General features: G+C 45.9%; 1 protein-coding gene across 3 annotated transcripts in view; it reads right to left on the bottom strand.

Annotated features, from left to right (window-relative positions):
• LOC146200446 (uncharacterized) overlaps nucleotides 1-6,942 on the bottom strand; it is a 38,327-nt gene extending 31,385 nt beyond the window's left edge. For all 3 annotated transcript variants that reach the window (XR_014705238.1, XR_014705239.1, XM_084595522.1), the window contains exons 1-3: nucleotides 6,783-6,942; nucleotides 6,105-6,205; nucleotides 596-656 (exon numbers count right to left, since the gene is read on the bottom strand). Coding sequence is in view for 1 of the 3 variants with exons in the window: in XM_084595522.1 (XP_084451648.1) it covers nucleotides 596-612 (17 nt within the window). In the remaining 2 variants the exon portion in view is untranslated. The remainder of the gene's footprint in view (nucleotides 1-595; nucleotides 657-6,104; nucleotides 6,206-6,782) is intronic.
• Between the last annotated feature and the right edge of the window lie 13,976 nt (nucleotides 6,943-20,918).

The following is a 20,918-nucleotide window of genomic DNA, read 5'->3' on the forward strand; positions in this document are numbered from 1 at the left end:
TTTCGCATTCCTTTATATGCTGTGGCTTTATGCAGTTAAAATTGTGATTAATCGTACTTTTCCTGCAAACAACTTATGGCTTTCCTCCTAAACTCAGACGCTTAACACACACTCCCTGTTAACGCGGTAATCACTGAGGTCGCAGTGGCTATGTTGCGACGCAAATCATATAACACCACATGTGCTCCTCAACTCATGTATAGTGCGGTGCCGGCAATGTTGTCTGGGGTTTTTATACTTCGCCAGCGCCGATATCCCCCATTCATTGCCTTCAAACAATGAATTGGAAGCCGCCAGAATAAAAAAAGGATAGCGAATGCTGTCTCATCACGTGAGCCTAAAATGTGCAGACGCCTTACTTTCCCAGGAATGCATATTTTAGGGCATGCAAGTAAGCAGGTGATCTTGCTGAATTTTTAGGCGGCTTTTCTTGAATATAATTTGGATGATTGTGATTCTCACGTGTCACCTCACCGTTCGCCTGGGTTCGCTTATTTATTGCTGGAAAGATGTGCCTGATACTGAAAACATTAAACACCTGTGATTATAAAATTCAATTTGCATCCACAGGACAAGTTAAAATAAAGACACATACTTTTCCGCCACACTCATTTCTGTTGCTAGGCACTTTGGGACAGTGGGTGCTGGCTGTCGCACTGAAAAAGAGCAGAAACAGTTGAAGAGAAATTCGAAGATTTACCTAACATTCATGAATATGAAGACTGTGGCTGAAGTCGCTAGTATTTGTATTTTATTATCATGAATTTGTTTGATATATGGGTTTTCTTATCTATCACTTGGTACCGGGCACCAATGCAATTTTATTCCTCCTAATAAACCCAGCGGAGAGGTTTCAGTGCTTAGAACCGTGACGAACACGCGAAGGGCCTGAGTATCCCGAAGAGGAAGAGGGGTGTGTCGAGTGTAAGAGCATAGTATGTGACGTGCGTAAATTCTGACAGGTATAAATTATGGGACTGTGAAAGCATGGAAGAGGTTGACAGAATGAAGGTAACAATAAGTCGAGCTATCAATGGAATATTCGGTTGGGTTGCAATGGAGAAAAACGTCATCTAAGGCATCTGATGCTACAAAACATAATCTAACGTTATTATTTGAATTTAGTCCACGAACTGTAATTTAATATATAGGGGTAGCTTATGACGCTGACGCATTCTTCAATATCTTGTTAAAACTGTTCCAATTTAGCGGCCGGGTAGTTTTACCACATCTTGTAATCGCTATACCAAAGTGTTTATATGGAAAAGTTTCGATCATTGCTTATGTGACCTCTTGTCTTATTAGCCTCATTTGCTGTGTTGCGCATAACTGGATAATGGATATTTTACACAGATCTTCTAAAATGTTTGGTGTTTATTATTAAATTTAAAAACAATTCACCAAGGGGTAGAATCTATAGCTGCTCCAAAACATACAATGGAAAACGCCCTGAACTGCGTATCAGGCGTCCAGTAACAGAGTACATGCAATATTTATACAGTATATTGACGAATGTAGCATAGCGGATGAGTATCATATTCTAAGAATACAATCTATACCTTTCTTTTCTACAAAGAGGGTTTAGCCTCCACAATATGCGTGCTTAGCTTTAGTTCGGCCAACTGTACATGCAATGGAGTAGATGCAATTTTGCTACAGTATAGTGACAATTGCAGCATAGCAGATGAAGGTGCAGATTCTAAGACTAAAATGTGTACGCTTGCCTTCTACAAAGAGGGCCTAGTCTCCAAAGTATGTGCGCATACCTTTCGTTCGCCCAACTGTGCATTTCGTTAAGTCTCGGCGAACACGGAGCAGAGGAGAACCCAAAGTCATGGCCATGAAAACATGGCGACCACTCAGCAAAAAAAGAAAAAAATGCTAGAAATGATGCATTTGGGCGACCACGATATATATCGCTATCTCAAGAAGCGTGAAATCACCATCCTGTGCCTGTTGCTCAAAACAAATTAAGCTTGGATCCCAACTTTTATGTTTTGCAGAACAAAAGCCAACAACGTATTGAACCTGCAAACGACACAGAAACACAAGGAAAGAAGTACACAGGAGAAAAAAACAACAGAAGTACTACTTTTCTTCTATTTATGTGCCTTTCGCTTGTTCGATAGGTTACATTGGAACCAACTAGCCCAAATGGTCATCATGTTGAAAAAACCAAAACGACCGCAATAACAAAAACTGCCACAAAACATAAGCAATACCAAGTATATCGATGATGTGTGCCTCAAAAGAGCTATGCATGTAACAGCACCGCAACCGGCTCAACAGACATGACACCTCAACTGGTAACGCCATAGCGCTAAAAGCTGTTAGGAATATTTCCGGGAACTAATTTTTGTTTCAAACATGGTACCTTTGTTATAAGAGAATCCGGCAAAAATCCAGTGCCGCAATTCCTTGCTGCATTTGTGACACAGAGTCACAGGACGAAGCGACCTTCCTCAATAGCAAGTAGTGCAAGGGCTCCCTGCGACTAGTTTATTACCTCTAAAAGCGAATCCAAATATAGAAATAGATGAGAAAGCACGTTCAGAAAATGTACCTATTTTATAGTGGCAGACAAGCACGCCGGAAGCAAAGCAGCGACAAAAGCAAAACAAAAAATTTACTGCACTCCAAATGAACACTCAACCGACGAAGTCAAAATGTGAACTGACTTCCAGAAGCTACCGTTACTCAGCTACATGGATGTGAAGACGTCTACCTTAGCACGGAACAATAACGCTTATCTGGTAATGGAATTATTTCTAAGCCTTGAGGTTTCGCCATTTTCAGCTCTTCTCTTATTCTTTTCATGTGCAGCGTACCTGCGCAAAGTGGCACCCCGCAATGCGACACTTGAAGTTTCCGAAATAAACCTCGGAGGTCATTGAGTACATATATTGAACAGAACAAGGTAGTCAAATAACGCACCAAAAGCAGCAACTATCTTCGGCCCTTCTCCTGCTATCTCCGCTTATGTCGCGGTCAACAAGAAAAAAGCTGCTTAGCATCGGTTCAACACACCGGCCGATGCAGATTTTGTTTTATTAGCACATGCTGTGTTCCCGTTTTGGAAACATTGACATTTACTACGTTGCCAGCAGTTTCAAAAAGCCTTCTGAGGTTAAACGATAGCTCGCTTGAGGATCATATTGCTCCGTTGCTATCTTATAATGTCAGCGCTTGTAGTCATGTCATTATCGGGATGGATAGCTCTTTTATGGCAATTGTCAAGGCAGAAAACTCGGTGTCGGGTCTGCTTTTTGTAAGGTTATTCACCTTAATCTTTTCCGCCTTAATAGGCCGAGGTGGCATAAAAAACCTTTTCAACTCTCGTTTGAAAATCTCTGCCTCGAAAAGTTTAGGATGTGCCTGGCAAGAGGTAGGTAGTAATTAGCAGGTAACATGACGACCACTGATTGTACAAGGGTGCAATTGTGCGCTTGCACTCATTTCAGATTCACTCGTGAAACTAAAAGGTCATGCTTTGCCAATTTCTTTGTCGTCACGAGGCCAGACGGCATGACCAAGAAGGAAGCAGCTGCCAATTTTGGCGACCTCGTTCAAATGGAAGGATGAGATCGGATTCGAACATACGAACGAATAAATTAAAGATGGAAAGAATGGCGTGTTCTGACTGGCGGTGATCGTAAAGGGCATCGGTCGGAGAGCGCTAAGCTCTTTCTGTGGCTCGTACGACGACACGTTGCTTTGAAAACAGGCGTTCTATATGGCGTTTATCGATGAAAGGACTAAGTACAGTGCAAGTCAGAAAGAAGGCAGACAAGACGCAGCAGAATATCGGCGCTATGCACTCTATTTCGCGGTAAAATATCCCCTTAAATACCTTTGTGCACGATTCTCGGTTACCTTTAACACGTCATTCAGAATCGAGCTTCTTATGCACAATCAGGGCGTTTAAGCGTAGGTTCAGTAGGACAATGGCACGCTGGTGCAATCAAAATTGGTTTTACTTTGCATCATATGCAGTCCCCAAAGCCGTTAAGGGTTTCCTTATAAGACTACACCTCCACGAGCAGACCCTAAAAAGTGATTTTCTAAACAATACAGCAGGCAGCAAGGATGGTACGGGCAGCAGCAGTCGCTGTCTTCATTTTCTATTTGTCTCTGGGGCATCTGTTCATTCTTGCGCGGCGAATCTGCGAATGCCTATAAACCAGAACCCTTGTCAGAACACACAGGGCTCGTACTGCTGACTAACCGTGTGGCCTAATTCGCACGCATCAACACACAAAAAGCTCAAGCGATGGAATTTGGATGGCCGGTGGTGTCTCGCTGGACGCGCATGACAACAGTGAACAAAACGGGAAAACAGGAAATCGGGGGGAGGGGTTACCGCCGGCTTATACGCTCCTAACAGAACCCTTTCAACCCCTGTCTGATGTCTCGATGCCTTTAAAATATCGCGAATATATCTCTCGAAGGCGGCACGAGAGTGGCCACTTCTGCGACCACAATGCTATGATTAAATGCTTAAGCTGGAAACCTTGATATGAAAAGTTCGACGGCTGTAGCGGATCCGATGTGGCTTAGGGCTCCGAAAAAGAAATCTCCTGTGCACAACATGTTTCAGAATCGACGAATAAAACCTCCATCATTTCTTTATTGAGCAAGGACACAGTCATGTACCATGCTGGAAAAGGAACGTTCTCGCGTATATGACACATAATTATCATTTGATCTGTGAAATGTGTCCTCTGGGTTAGTCCCTGCAATACTGACTTGAGACCCATACGGGTTCTCTGTGGCGACGGTCACTCTGCCTTGTCCAGATCGATCCCACAGGAGGACGAGCTGAGTACTTTATGGTCAACCCCCCCCCCCCCCCCCCTTCCGTTGTAGCCTTTGAAATACATGCCATGAACTTAAATGTACTAGTACTTTAGCGTGTTCGTGCATATTTAGGAGCAACGAATTTGTGCAGAAACTGGCCATTAGCACTTTCGACCTATTAGGTGGACGGCTGGACAGCAAGAAAGCTGTATGCGAAAATACAGCAGCTAGACGAGAATGGGCGGTTGAGGAGGAACAGGCAAGTATTCTCCAGGCAAAGAGGATAATGAGACTACACCTAAAAAGCGTTTTAAACAAAATAAAATAAGGGGTCGAATATCTCAGAAAAAGGCTGGCCTTGAGAGATCATGTTCAACTAGCAGTAACATGCAGTCACCAGATATAAGGTGTATGACTTTCTTACGTTTAAGTTTTGTTGCGTGCTTTCCCTATTTAACTACTGGCTTGTTTTACACAAGGGTTTCCGGCATTTAAATCATGAGATGCGCATGTAGCTTATTTTGCAAATTACCTATTAAAATTAGTGCCAAGCGATTCCATATCGAAGTGTTGAATTTGCATCCCAAATTACTGGGAGTAAGAAGAGTGTAGTATTACAATGATGGTGCAGTGTAGGCTTTATTACCACGATTGTGTTGTGTGAAGGGCGTGACATCCAGAAAATCCGCATCGCCGGTTTCGGCGTCAGCGACGTGGGCGAAAATCACGGAAATTGCTCTGGCAGGTCTTAGTTTGTGCCTGGTATGGCCGAAAATTCGATAGTCATACAGTTCCTGGACACAAGGCGACTACATGGCATGGCCGACACGGGTCGGTCCTTACAGATGGAAAGATGATATAGAATATGTTTTTCAGGGCATTAAAGTCTCAGTTAGGCACTCCCGCCCAGGCCACGGAGACGCGTACGTACGGCCTAGTTATGCGGGGCGTTACACCTGTGTCATGTGACCGTTCATATATTACCGTATGACACAGTGTTCGTGTGACACAGAGGAACAAATAAAGGCATTTTCGCTTTGGTGAGTAAGAAAGTTTATGTACGCAAACAAGAATCCGAAAGAACAGTTGGCAAAAGAAACCCAATAAATCTGTCGCAACATGTCCTTAAAAATTGCTTATTGTTTTACCAACTATTTAGTATTGCAATAGGCAGATATTTCTACAACCCGGGACAAGTCGGACAAGAACTAGTTATAACAAAAAGTTATGATGCTTGTCACTTTTGGCCTAGAATAAAGCTGGTGGCGTCGGACAAACATTTTGTATAGCACTATAAGCGTACTCACCTTGGCACAAAAATGTGAAGGCCAAGTAAACAGAAAATTAAAACTTTTCCGTGAATCATTGTATTCATTTTTGACGCCTTCACAATTACTTGCTTCCGTTACTGCAACAAAACGCAGTGCAACGTAATTCATAAATTCGCTTATCTCAAACGAATACATAATCGCCTACGGTTGTTTTAAACTGTATTACAATAGCAGAAGCGAAGACTATTGAACAGCAATGAAAGTGATTATAGTGATGTCATCTTGTAATTCAGAATAAGGCACTCATGAGCAGTATTCATAGCTAGAGTGATACAATATCTAGCATAATTCCACATGTTTCTCTATGTCTCGAAAGGTCCTTACCCCTTTATCATTGAACTGGTAAGTGTTCTACACTGGACAAGCACGCACTGACACGGGTGCTACCAGCTGGTATTAGAATTAGCCAGCATATTATAAAAAGAGAAAAACTGGTAGCTCTCTTGTCTAAATCCCAAAACCCAGAGCGACCTATTGGTACGGCTAAACGTGGGAGGAAGTTTGCCCCATGTGCTGAAACACCAGCTACAATTTCTAACAGGTGTATGTATATTGTTACAATCGTAACGGTTCATGAATGCTATCGCGCTTTTCCAATCCGCCAGCCAGCGTGAATAAGTTTTCAAGTTAGTTGTATAAAAAAATATACATTACCTCTCACGAAGTCCCGAGGGGCAATCTTCTAACGCCGAAGCAACGGTCAGCTAAAATTATCGTAAGTCGAAATCCTACAGATAAACATGCGACACTGCGTGAGCAGGCGAGTAGATTGTCGACATAAATACTGACTGTCTTGCACTCTCACATTTATTACATGGCACATGTTTTTCGTCTTTCCGCTAAGGCAGCACCAAATGAATTTAAAATACAACATTTCGATTTTGTATACCCGGCGGACAATTGCTAATTAATGATGGTAGCTGGCTGATGTGAGCAGTGCTGAAATAGGAAAAGCAAAATGTTCGCTACAGACAGCATTAAATTAATAATATATGTAATAAATTGGTAGGTTTCGTTGCATATCTAATGGGTGACATGTACGATGTACTGTCAGGAGCAAAAATGATGCATGACGCTCAGTCTTTGTGTAGACTTCATTATGCAGACCCGAGGCTTTTATGGGTATCTATACCCGGGAGGGATGCGACAAAAAAAGAGGGGAGAAAAAAGGAGACGGTCTGATATCCACGTATATCAATGAGCAAAGATGGAAAAAATGAAATTACCTTCCAAAGAAAATATGAGGGCATTAGGAACAGTTGCAATGAGAAGTGCTTTACGGCCCATAGCGACAACGCCAAGTGTCAATAAGAGCTAGCGGTAATTTGGGTTCAAATCGACCATTCCATATAAATCTGCCTTAATTCGAGATTTCCAGGATAGGTTATTGAAACAACAAACGTGTTTACTATATTCACTTGAGGTATGTAAACGAACCTGTTTTAGTTCATGTTATAGTTTATGTAGATATAGTATTTATCTTTACAAAGGCACATAGGCCATGCGTCGTGACGAAGTAGGGGGCTCCAGTTGCTTTCCAACCCTAGATTATCTTTACAGCGCACCTTTTCAGGGAGAAGTCTACTTCATTGGGTTTAATGATAAACGCCATGGAGAGCAAATTAGAGAAACCGAGATCGATTAAATAATGAGTGCTGGATGCTCACTTATATTTCGCTTCATACTATGCCTGGCCCCACTGACAATACCTAATAGTGTGAATAGCCAAAACTCGTATGCTAGCGATCATAGGCGGCAATAGCCGCGGTTAAAACCAAAAATGCTCGGAAAAACAAATATTGCCATTCAATCTCTTCTGCCTCGCATGGAGCCTATTTCAAGTAGATGCAGCCATACATTGTTCGGTCAGGGGTGCCTGCTACGATATATTGCTTGCTTTTTGAAATAGTATTCCCTCAGTGCACATTAAGTCGAAATGAGTGATTTGGCGAAATTTCCTTGGCGGCAGGTTCTGTGAGACAGGCTAGTTTGTGGAGTAAAAGCCACAGTTTCTATCGCTGTAAGGACACTTCGGCGGAATGCATAACAATGCGGCTTTCTGCAACCTTTTCAAACTACCCGCTCACCTCTAATGTCAAATTTTGACATTTGCATAGGTAAAGTGAAATTGTTCTAAATTATCAACACCAAAACTAAGGCGCTCGTGAATGATTATATCCTGTCCTTACTTCAGGGACGCTTCTCCCTCATTAAGCCAGACACAACTCAGGAGGGGGTGTTTAGTTTTTTTTTACGTATACATAAACAGCAGTGTTAGCCAAGGTGTTAAAACATGTCTAGTTAATTGCTTCATTATCACTATGTGAAGACTGAATTTGTTCTTTTGTGTGTAAAGCCATTCCTGCAATGAAGCTTTATTTCTGAGTATGAATGCTTAAGCTGTGTCTAAGATGTTTAAAATATACGGTGAATGCACATAACGCAAACCGCTTCTCTAAGATAGCCCAAACGCATGATTCTGGCAGCTCTGAGCTACGTGCGTAATATCTAGCAATAAATCCCGGTTCTAGATGGGACATTCATTGCCATCATAAAGGTAGGGCTGGAAGCCTGCATCAGGCAAGGCGAAATTTGGGATGCTGCCCTTGGTTGGCCACAAGAGCGACTATATACGACGAAAATCAAATGATTGTAGTAGTATCCACTCATGTTCAATTCTTCAGTGCTCGGTTGCTTCGTGATATGCTAACCTTGATTGCATCTATTGATTAGGTGTGGAACAGGCTGCATGCAGCAGGTATAAACAGAATTGCTTCGCAGAAATCACAAATGTCCCGGGTGACATGCACATGCGTCTTGAATTCGTGTCAGTTGTGGAGGACTCGACACCAGACAACAAGAAGGGCTGCTGGCTTTCCCGATGAAGCCACTTTCTGCAGATGCTGCATGGGGCCAGCAGAAAGGGCTATATCGCATCCAATAAACCCTAATAACATTTACCGGAGTTGCACGTAAGCCTGTAAGTCGCAGAATATTATGGACTACGTATAATTAGACAAATGGCTTCGTGAAACCTGTATAGGCTGCGAGGTTGCGAATTGTTTAAACTGAAAGCTTTGTTAGGCTAGGTAACTGAAGAGTATGCGAAACTGAATGTTCTCAACTATTGCAATTTATCCTTTTTCGTAGGTCGATATCTAAAGTTAAGCTACGTAAAGCTAATATCGCCTGTGTGTAGAAAGCACAACAACGCTTTACTGCTCCATTTTCCCCACTGAAATCACATTGATTTCACTGGCGGAGCCATCACTTCCCTACAAACATATCTCTCCTTTTAGTGGTTCATTTGAAACAAGATTTTAATCCATAATTCATTTAGCAACACGACAGATAAATACTGGACTTGTTTTTAGTAGTCATCAAACATTCATTGAAAGAAGCGAAAAAAAAAAAGGACTCGGAGAAAAAACTTTATTGGACCATGTAGATTGTGTGGAACAGTGTACACGGATCTACGACATTTCTATCGCCAGCTTGCTCTAGCGAAACCTGTAATCCTTTGCTGAGCAAAGTTCAGGATTCAGAAAGTGCGCCTTGCATTTCAGAGATGGTATATGCAAATATAAAAGCAAATCACCAGACATAGAAACAAAGTTTATTATTTATACAGCGAAACTGAGGAATCAGAAAGTTGGTAACGTGCATGTAAACGCAGAAAATGATTCCGGCAATGCATGAATTATGCATCAGGCAAATATACTTGTTGTATTTCAACATATTTATTGCAAAACAAAGAAGTCTTAAAGGGCCACTGTCCAGGGAAGGACCTTTTAAGCGAAGGAGCCCAATGTTTCGATCAGGTACCGGAGATAGTCTGTGCAAAATGTTACAGTGACACATGCGCCGCAAAGCAACGAAAATACAAATTAAAGCTCTCTCATGCTCTCCTGCAGAAAGCCAGCTTTCCCGTTCCCTGTACTGGCCCGTCGAGCCGTAGCTTTGACGTATTTGTCGGGAACGACGTCCATTGGTCCGACTCGCGGTCTGAGGGTGAAGGATGGGTGCCTACAGCTCGCTGCGCGCTTTTCCCTCGCCAGGGCCAGATTGAATCCACCGGCGCGCGCTCCCTCGCCCGTTTCTTTTTTTTTTTCGCGCACACGGAGTGCCACGCCCCACCTGCCGCCAAACGCGGAGGAGGAAGGGGTATTTGTCTTGCGGAGACTAGACGACCTCGGGTAGGAGAGTGAAAAACCTTTGCGAGGGAACGGAAGAAGATAAGCACGACACAATCGGGTGATTGCGGTGGCTGTAACTGAGCTATTAGTTACTCTTTTCAAAAACACTTTGCGGCCTTGCGTTCTGGGGGCGAAGTCTCACGGTCACCGGGGAAGAAAATATTTTCTACCAGAGCCTTTTAACAAACAGCTGTGTTCACTACTTTTCATGACGTCGCAGTGGAACGGTATACAGACCACTGGCATATGCTAAACAGCGGACTGCAACACCTTGGCAACAGTTTAACACGAATAGTTCTAGAGCCTCTGTTCTGAATGAAAGGCAGCTACTTTTTTTTTTACTAAATTGTACCGAAAGGTGAAGTTTCAGGTTAATAACTACAAACTAATTGGCTCAGCGGCATATTACTATCGCTTATGAAAAATTATGATATAGGAGGGTGAGAAATGAGACAGAAGATCAAGCTGAAAGTTACCCTAAAATTTTAAATCAGCACATTTTGATATTATGGCAGTGTTAAAGCTTCAGCGATTGTTAAAAAAACACAAGAAAGTGCGCGTTGTCTTGTACCTAACGACTCTGATTATAGTCAAGAAATAATTTGGCAAGTTTCAAATGCAAATGGTACTGGCGATTTCCGCCACCGTTTAGGAAGAATTAGTTACGAGCTGTTGCTGCCACTAAACCGGGAAAAGCAACGACATTTGAGTGAATTACAAATGTTTCACTTACCACATCAACGCCTCTTTGCAAAGAATTCGCTGATTCATTTGCATGTAAAATTGCCCTGAGAGGTCTTCACCTGTAGAACAGCAAGCACTCCGGATTTCTCTCCTCAATGAACGACTAATGAGCAAATAGTTTACGAACGTACGGCACATATGAGGCGACAGAACAGTTACTTGGCTTTCGATGGAATGAGAAAAAATAAATTCCTACTTTTCGGCCGGAATTGCTACGTGCACGAAGCAAGGCTTGAAATTTCGCCATTCAGAATGGTGCTTTGTCTCTCGCTACAGTCCTGCCGCAACAATTAAAGCGGAATGTAGTCCATAGCCACTTCAGGAAGTATCGCATGTTAAAATAACAGTGGTATTCAAAAGAAGCACTCGTGCTAGCCAGACTGAAGCCCTCTTCCTGTATATAATCGAGATTTCCACCTCCAAAGACTGCAAACGGAAAGAAATCCGGCGTGCAAACTTTTTCTTTCAGGTGGTTGTGTGGTTCGGTGACAGCATCTCCGCCACTGAGCGAATGCCATGAGGACGGCAAGAGCATTGTCGAAGAGGGGAAGGTATTTAAGAATGGCAGAGTGAGCCTGAGAGCAGGTCGAGAGTAATGGGGGGGGGGGGTGCAGTTGAAATGCATAAAAAGCTTTCGGCAGGAAGAATGGGAGGGGAGATGCATTGTCAGAGGTACCCTATGAACACTACGTGCCTCATATCCTCCTTCCTGCGCTCCGCTCGCTGGGAAGCATCTTTCCCTCGATGGGAATAAAATCATCCGAGGAACTCTCCCCCCCCCCCCCCCCGAACTTGACTTCTTACTGCACGTGCGGACGCTGTGCGAACAATTGCTGCACAATCGGAGTGACGAGCGTGTTGTGTTAAGACAATCGCGAGCGGTTGCGGTGGTCTTGTCACTGTTTTATGTCTCTATCATGTCTACTCTCCCTATTGTTCCTCTCTTTATTGACTTTTCTTTCCACTCGCTTACCCTTTTATTACCGCAGCCACAGCTAAGGAGCTTTATACTCTTGTCACTTGTGCAGTCTATCCATGGCTAGGCTTCACTGCGGTTAATGCTAACCGCACTTACGGACATCCACACGATATACCAAACCGTAGTTTGCAAAGCACGGTTACCGCGAAAAGGGGTTGGCCATCTAAGTCAGGCTCACTAACTCAGAACATGGCGGCCCGCATGTCCGGCGCATGTGTCTCATTTTCGTGCGAAACGTCCACCCAAAAGCGTATTAACTAGTCTCTAGCTGGCACAGAGGCAATGCAGTGAATTTACGAAACAATTTTGGCGCACTGATCTCAAATACATGCACTGCACGCGTATACCACGTCGGTGGAAGCGCTCAATTCTCCTGCCCACGGTTGAAGACCCGCATATGCCGAAACAAGTTGAGCTGAATCTAAATTACACCCTAAACACGAACTCATCCAAACCGGAACAAATGGGCTGTCCTATATATTCCTCGATAAATTAGGATCCCTTTCGAACAAAAAATGTGGGGTGGAATTTTACCCCCCATAAGCCGGAGAATATGCGGGTGGCAGCGGGAGTTCCTTTCGGGTAGCATTTCGTTCTCCCAAAAACAGAGTAGTTACGGCTGGCAGCGGAGGCTGATATTAAGTAGATTTTTGCCTCAAAATAAATGTAGCACTTGCAGTCGGTAAAAGGAGCCGATGCTGACTGAAAAAAAAAACTGTTCCATTTGCGCTCATTATGAGACGATGTTTAACGCGGCATTTACCAATCCTACTAGGCTCGTTTAACTTCTCAATTACTGAACGCAGACAGCCACTACGTATCACAGTTTGTTTCGGCCGAATAAGGCGATACGCCGAGCATTGTAATATAGCGGCATCGTGTTTTCGGACGGCTCCGCGATCTCGCCTGAACCGACGACCAGAACCAGGAAAACACAGCGGTTCGATGCACTGTACTTTTGGAGTTATCACTCTGTTCGTAAAATATAGGCAGAACTGTGCAATTAGTGACATTGTCTTTCATTGGAAAGCACGGCATTCATCATTTTCGCTCACACAGTAAAGTGTAATTCAGAAAAACAATTTACCACAGTCAGGCAGGTCCCTTGCTCCGCCCCTTTGGAATTCTTCGACGAAGCTCGACCACACTTGGCATTTCCTGATTATTATGAATTTATTACAAATTGCGCGCATTTTGTACGTATCACATATCACGTAGCGCGGCCTCTCCGCACGATACTCCAGTTCAGTCTCTCCTGTCATGTTTTCTCGTCCCTGCGTCCACTGTGCTCCCTCCGATCCCTCTCTCCGTCCGAGAGTCCTCCTCGCCAGGTCCACGGCTGTCTTTACATCCCAAGCATCGAATCCAACTACTCGGAGGTTCAAACATTTCCTAGAACCCGGCGACCGTTGAAGACACCCTCTCCAAGCCGCGGGCAGCGGCCAGCTCGGATGACACGGGCAGTGCGCCCTGCGGGAGCCCATCAATTTCTCCTCCTAGCCGTCCTCCCGGCGCTGGTTCTCGGATCCCCGCTGCCGCTTCAGAAGGAAGGCTTCTCTGGTTTCGGGAACGTGTTAAGTCCGCCAACGCTTCACGGGACGCAAGGCACCCACGAACACGCAAAACCCGACCGTTCATTCTCCGGGTGATTGGGGCAACACAGCGCGCACGACAGCCCCATCGCCATTGAGCTCAACATCACTCGCGCTAAACTGAAACAAGCAGATGCCCCGCAACTTCATATTCAGTACACCATGGCAAACCAAAATACAACATATGCACAAAGTTAAGGATCCCCTCCCGCCCGTGCCATACACCCGAGGCTATGGAGCTGATGCCACAAACCGCGACAATGCGTGAGCATTGGCGTTGAGTGATCCCGCTTTGTGAACAATCACCAAATTAAATTCCTGCCTTGCCAGTGCCCAATGCATTAGGCGGGCGCTCTCAGAAGAAGTCAGAGTGAGAAACTTTAACGGATTGTGATCAGTGTTTACAGTAATCTTGGCTCCCAACAACCATGTCTCCATACGCTGGAGAGCCCAGATGATCGCATAGGCCTCGCGCTCAATTGTGGCCCAGCGACGCTGAGTCGGCCTCAGCTTTTTGCTCAGAAAGGCCACTTGACGTTCTGAACCCTCGGCGTCGATCTGCGACAGGCAGGCGCCTACGGCGAACTCCTAAGCGTCTGTAGCGAGCACATATTCCTTGTCTGAATCAGGAGTAAATAATACAGGTGCATCCGCAAGACATTGTCTGACCTGCTCAAACGCTCGATTCGCTTCTTCTGTCCAGTGTATTACGCCAGGCACTCTACGGTTGGCCATATCTGTGAGGGTCAAGGCCACCGTGGAATAACCCGGTACATAATCCTGGTAGTAATTGGCCAACCACAGGAAACTCCGCAACTCTCATTTAGTGGTCGGTTTGGCACACTCTCGTAGGGCAACCACTCGTTCAGGATGAGGAGCGTGTTTACCAGAGCCTACAATGTGTTTCAAGTATTTCACCTCATGCTGCGCAAACCTGCATTTTGTCGCGTTTGCCGTGAACCCTGCCGCGGAAATGGCCGACAGCACCTCCGACAGGTGCTCTAAGTGATCCTCCCACGTCTTTGAATGTACCGCCACATCATCGATGTACGCGGACGAGTATTCCTGATGTGGCATGACGATCTCGTTCATGATTCGTTGGAAAGTCGCAGCCGAATTCTTGAGACCGTACGGCATCACTCTCCACGCATATTGTCCCCGGTGAGTCACGAACGTTGTGTACTCTTGGGCAACCAGATCGAGCGGTATTTGCCAGTAACCTCGCAGCATGTCAGTCACTGATATGTAGTTCGACCCGACCACTTGATACAATAACTCAGTAGCTCTTCCCATAGGAAACGCATTCTGCTCTGCCACTGAGTTTAATCGGCGATAATCAATGCACAGTCGCGAACCGCCGCCCCTTTTCGCAACGCACACGATCGGATGTGCAAACCCGCTCTCAGTTGGATAGCTCAGACCCCATTCCGTTAACTCCCTGCCCTGTCTCTCAACCTCATCTCGAAGCTTCAAAGGGACGAGGTATACATGAGCCCGCTACGGCTCATCACCGTCTTTCAGACGAATCCTGTGCATCTCCCAGGCGTCTCAGATAACGTGTCGCTATGCTGCTCCACCAACGTCGGGAGCTCACTCTTCTGCTCCTCACTGAGGTGATCGACAGCGAGCGTAACCCGCGAACGAGCGAAGTGGGGCAAAGCTGTCAATGATGGGATTTCACCGAATGCCTCGTCCTCCTCGGAAATGCCGTCCACTGCGTTCACCCGCGTTACAAACGGTCGGAGTCTTTTTGCATGGATACTCCTCCTAGACCCATCCTCGGTTAGCACAAGATAACTGTGAGGTCTCTCTTTACGTACGACGCTTGCGGGTCCTACTCAATTCGCTGCGAATTTGCCAGCGTTGTCTGATTCCTGAATGAGAACTGTTTCGCCCTCCTGGAAATGCTTTTGCTTGGCTCTTCTGTTGTAATTTTTTGCGTGCCTTGTCTGCCTCAGGTGGGCTGTTACGGAGTTTCGTTCGTTTGCCGCCGCCAATTTATCCCTTAACCCGCGAAGATACTGCTCCCCAGGAGTGTTGAGGCCATCCGGCACTGCCCACTCTCCTGACCAGGTCTTCTGAAGGATAGTTAGCGGTGCGATAGGTACACGTCCATACATCATTTCAAACGGACTCTCTCCCGTTGTAGCGTTCGGGACTTCCCGATATGCCCAAAGCAGGAAAGGCACGTGCCGATCCCAGTTACTACCATGGTTCTGAATTACATCAAACAACATGCTCTTGAACGTGCCGTTAAACCTTTCAACAATGCCATTACTTTGTGGGTGTTCCGGCGTCGAGAATCGTGGTGTTGCCCCCATTCTCGATAGGAACTCCTGCGTGAGGCGGGCCGTGAAATTGGTCCCTTGATCGGAACACACTGTTTCCGGCACCCCCATTCGCGAAATGATGTCGAGCATGGCGTCGCAGGTCGTCTTTGCAGTGACCGAACGCAAACACACCACCTCGGGCCTTCGGGTGCAGAGATCGATTACGCATAGTGCATACCGATGGCCCCTTGCAAAAGGCGGTTCGATTGGCCCAATACAGTCAATATTATTGGCCTCGAATGGCGTGTCAGGCCGAGTAATTGGCACGATCGGTAATCTGTCACTTGTTCTCACACGGGATTTCATCTGACATCCTTTGCAGCTTTGGCAGTAACGTTGTATGTCCCCAGTAATTCTGGGCCAGTAAAAGGCACCCTTAACCCTCTGAAGAGGCTTCCTCTCGCCTAGGTGACCAGCCCACTCAGAGGCATGGGAAGCCTCATAACCTCCGCACGGCCCGACTTTGGCACTACAAGCGGCAAACAAGACCGACCCATGATCTCATCCTTGTGATAAAGTAAACCGTCCTTCTCCACCATGCTATGGCTTCCCACTCCGGCCTGCTCCCATGCATTCTTCAGCGTAGAATCGTCGATCTGCGTGCGGCGAAATGCCTCATGTTCGGTAGCACCTGCGCGCTCACCGTCTCCCACCTCGTCGCCGTCACTGTGCGGTCCACTGGTCGTAGTGATAGCCGCGGTCACCGCCGCATCTCCGCGCACTTCAGTCTCGCTTCCACTCTCTAACGCTGCATCAGCGGCTGTCACCGCAGGTGTCTCTTCCAGCAACTGTACGTGCTTGTCTGGTGTGATAAGTGCGTTTATCCCGGGGGTCACGGCACAAAGAAGTTTGGTGCCAGCCGTAGTTGCACCGACGTACTTAGGCGTACCCAATAGCTTCAAGGGCACTTACACCAACTCTGCCAGCTTTGCTCCCAAATGCACCAGTTAATTTTATTTTGACCCTGTAAGTGGCTCATGGTCTCCCAGAATGGATCGTCTGATTACACTAATCTGTGCTCCCAAATCCAAGTGCCCCACAAATGCGGCCTTCTCGCTACCTAACATGACCGTATTGAGGGCGCGGAACGGGCGTTCCCCACCGTTTACGTTTCCTATTCAGAAGTTAGCCCCCGCAACACGAGCTACCAAGCCTCCATCTGTTGTCGTTTGCACGAGGCTCGCCTGTGCTGACCGCCGTTTCGGACAATCGCGGGCTAGATGATCAGGGAGACCACATTCGTAGCATTGCCTACGTGCCCTGGCATATGGAGCCGATAGTCCGGCATCGTCATAGCGCGTCCTAGCCGAGTTAGTTGTTTTTCTCTCTCTCCTTACCGGGCTCGCTGTACCACCCACCGATTCTCCTGTGCTCCTATTAGGGTGTTTAGTGATCTGGCTTTCATCAAATTATTCCGCAAGCTTGGTCACCTCATCCGGGCGCATTGCCTTCTCTGTAGCCTTATTTTGAACAACAAAGGCCCGGGCATCGGGACTTAACATCTTCAATTTGCCTACCACTACGAGCTCTCGCAGCTCTTCCAGAGAAGTAACGTTATAACTGTTGCAATAATAGGCAAAATAATTTTGCAGTCACGTTGCGAACTGGTCCCATGATTCATTTGAACCATTTTTTGAGTGGTTAAAAAGTCGCCTGTATTCAGCTGACGACAGTCTGAGCACTTTAAGAATCGCTTCTTAGCGCAACGTAATTCCTGCGCTTCTCCGCCGATAGCCGACCGAGCAGTCCCCGAACCTTTGCATTCAGTCTGGGCAATAATAAGCCCGCTCTCCATAAGTTTGCGACGCTGTAGGCATCCAGTGTTGCTTCAATATCATCAAACCAGCCTGGGACAAGCGCCTTTTCCGCTGGCATATAACAGCACTCCATTCAGCATGTTTGTGTATTTCAGCCTCCTGTCTTCCTCTGCACTCGGAGGAGCCATCAGCGCGACACCGGCACTGCCGTTGTTACACAGTCTTGCATGCTCTAATTCTGCTTCCGCAATTTTTAATTTCATTTGCAACAATGCCATCTGGTCAGTGACGGAAACTACTGAATCTTCGCTGACGCTTCGCACCTCGGCAGTCGTCACCAGCTCCATCTGCCTCTCCCCTTCTTCGCTTCGGGCCCCTACTTCGGCCTCACGACTCCGCAAGTTATTTTCCGCGGTTGCCATAGTGTCCTCAAAACAGAAGACAACAAGACACCCACCTGTCCAGACTTGCGCTGCAGGGGAAGACTGCAAATTCGTCGACGCTCCCGGCTAACGCTCAGCTGTGACCCCACATCCTCCGTCCAGTTCCCGGTCGGCTCGGCTTGACGTCTTAGATCCTGTCGGCTGCGTCAGTCAGGCAGATCATTTGCTCCGTCCCTCTGGCATTCTCCGACGAAGCTCGAACGCACCTGGCTTTTCCTGATTATTATGAGTTTATTTACAAATTGCCGCATTTCGTACGTATCACTCAGTCTCTCCTGTCGTCTTCTCTCGTCCCGTGTCCACGGTGCTCCCTCCAATCCCCCTCTCCCTCCGAGAGTCCTCCTCGCCAGGTCCACGGCTGTCTTCACATGCCAAGCATCCAATCTAACTACTCGGAGGTGCAAACATTTCCTAGAAGCCGGCGACCGTTGAAGACACCGTTTTCAAGCCGCGGGCAGCGGCCAGCTCGGATGACGCGGGCAGGGCGCCCTGCGGGAGTTCATAAATTTCTCCCCCTTGCCGTGCTTCCGGCGCCGGTTCTCGGATCCCCACCGCCCCTTCAGAAGGATGGCTGCTCTGGTTTCGCGATTGTGTTAAGTCCGCCAACGCTTCGCAGTACGTACGGCACAAACAAACACGCAAAACCCGACCGCAAAACGCGTTTTACCGGTGCTTGGGGCAAGACACAGCGCGCACAACAACCACCGAAAACAGTCAACCAAGATTTATGATTAATAAAAAGCTAAATGTATTTCTTACCACCGGTGTGCGTAACAGTCTTTACTTGAAAGACACAAGAACACGCTTTAGAAACGTCTGGCACGAGTATAGTCACTTGGGGTAACGGGAATGTTAGCTACGTTTTGCAACCGGAACTGCGGCTTTTAAACAAAGTTATGAGTTATATACAATAAGGTCTAGTAAGTGTGTGCACCCAGTTGTAAGGCAAAATGAATGCTAGTGGTTGCAGATGTTACATCCATGCAAAGAAACAAAATTAGAATCACTTTTGAAAGCACCTAATTGACTAAAATGCCAATAAGCTATCTCCACTATAAACAGAATACATCAGTGCACACATACAAGAAGACTAGGCAGAGCATGCGAGCTATGCTCGGTGAAATGTATCGCAGGTATTTCACTGACAATGCACTAACAATGTGCCGTTCGAGCGCAGATGTATATTCATACAAAATCCAAAATCAAATGTTAAAACAGAATACCTGCTATAATATGGCATAATAAGACTCTAGCCGCAAGAGTACTTATGGCGACACTTTACACTCCGACATAAGACTAGGTTTTATGCATACCCTTGAGAGCCGGCGTATCTAGGTAGAAATATTCCGCAGGTAAGGGTCACTCAAAGCATGCATAATAACTTGTATTGATGTGCTAACAACGCCGTCCTGTCACAGCGACGTAAAATGCAGCACACTATTCAAAACGTCGACTTTAGTGAACAATTCGCGCAGGCGCCTTCTCATTCGCACTTGGAAATTGTAGGGGCAGACGCGAAGTTTCACTGATATCCATTTCAAACTAGACCGAAGGAAACCGTTGCTCCCCACTGTGCAATTTGGTGGCACTTTGAATGTTCACATGGACATAGAAGGTGTGATATATGAAATTGGAATATTCTGCCTTCCCCATCAAGACGTAGTGGCGCAAGGAATGGGACGAAAACGTAAAACAACGTATCAGATCGCTGCATTTACATTTTTCTGGATGCCAGTTTTGCGACATATTGGTGTCATATGTACACAAGACACCGCTGGCATGCACAGCGTATCGTTGAATTCAGCGGGAATGTAAGGAGACCCACGACGGCAGTGTACTCCGTGTAATTACGAAAATCAGTCGAACGTACCAACAGTAACAGTGGCAGTCGTCAAAATATCACATAATAATAATTGACTCCTCTCTGCGGTGTCTACTGCACGGCTGTAAAAAACAGAAAAACTATAATAGGAATCGAGAAAGACGCTTTAGAAGCCATGTAATAAGTGCTTTTATTATAACATGCCTTCACAATGAAATATATTGAAACAAATATCCCCGCAGAGAATAATCACAAGTCCAGGCTCCGAAAAATTTTTCATGACACTGAAATACACATCTTCCGCCCATTATACGCGGTCCGTCTTTAATATAAAATGCACCATTCGTAGCACAAGAATCAGACAGACAATACGAAAACCTAAGAAAAAGCAGACAGAAAACACACTTAAACAGAGACGTAGCAGCATTTTGGAAAGCATGCCCCGGAATTTGAAACTTTTTCATACATTCCGTACAGAAAAGATTGCTGTTTTTTTTTACTCTCATGCGCAAATACACGAGCGGCATAAAGCAACAAATGTATGAAGTGCTTCTTTGTTTACTTTTGAAAGCCGCAATAACCTTTTGATTGCTACAGCACGTTCCCGAGACTGTGGACTTGGATTTCAGAGCTACTTTGCAATACCTGACGCCCAAACACAAAAGTCGATACGGAAAACAGAAACGCTTGAAGAAGGGAGGGCCGTAAGGATGTTATTCTGTTTGACAGAAAAGTAAGGCATTTATCGTTTTCACTCTTGACAGTAAAGTGCAGTTCACAAAAACATTTTACTACAGAAGAAACTCAGCCCTAAATTATAATGAATGCAAAGCTAATTGAATTTCTGACCACCGGCGTGCGTAACAAGCTTCACGGGAAAGATATATTGCGCGTCCGTTCACACCTTTCGAAGTGGTCGACATCTAT

Source organism: Amblyomma maculatum, chromosome 2, assembly GCF_055883805.1.
Source record: "Amblyomma maculatum isolate TAMU_Amacu chromosome 2, ASM5588380v1, whole genome shotgun sequence".
NCBI classification, from domain to species: domain Eukaryota; kingdom Metazoa; phylum Arthropoda; class Arachnida; order Ixodida; family Ixodidae; genus Amblyomma; species Amblyomma maculatum.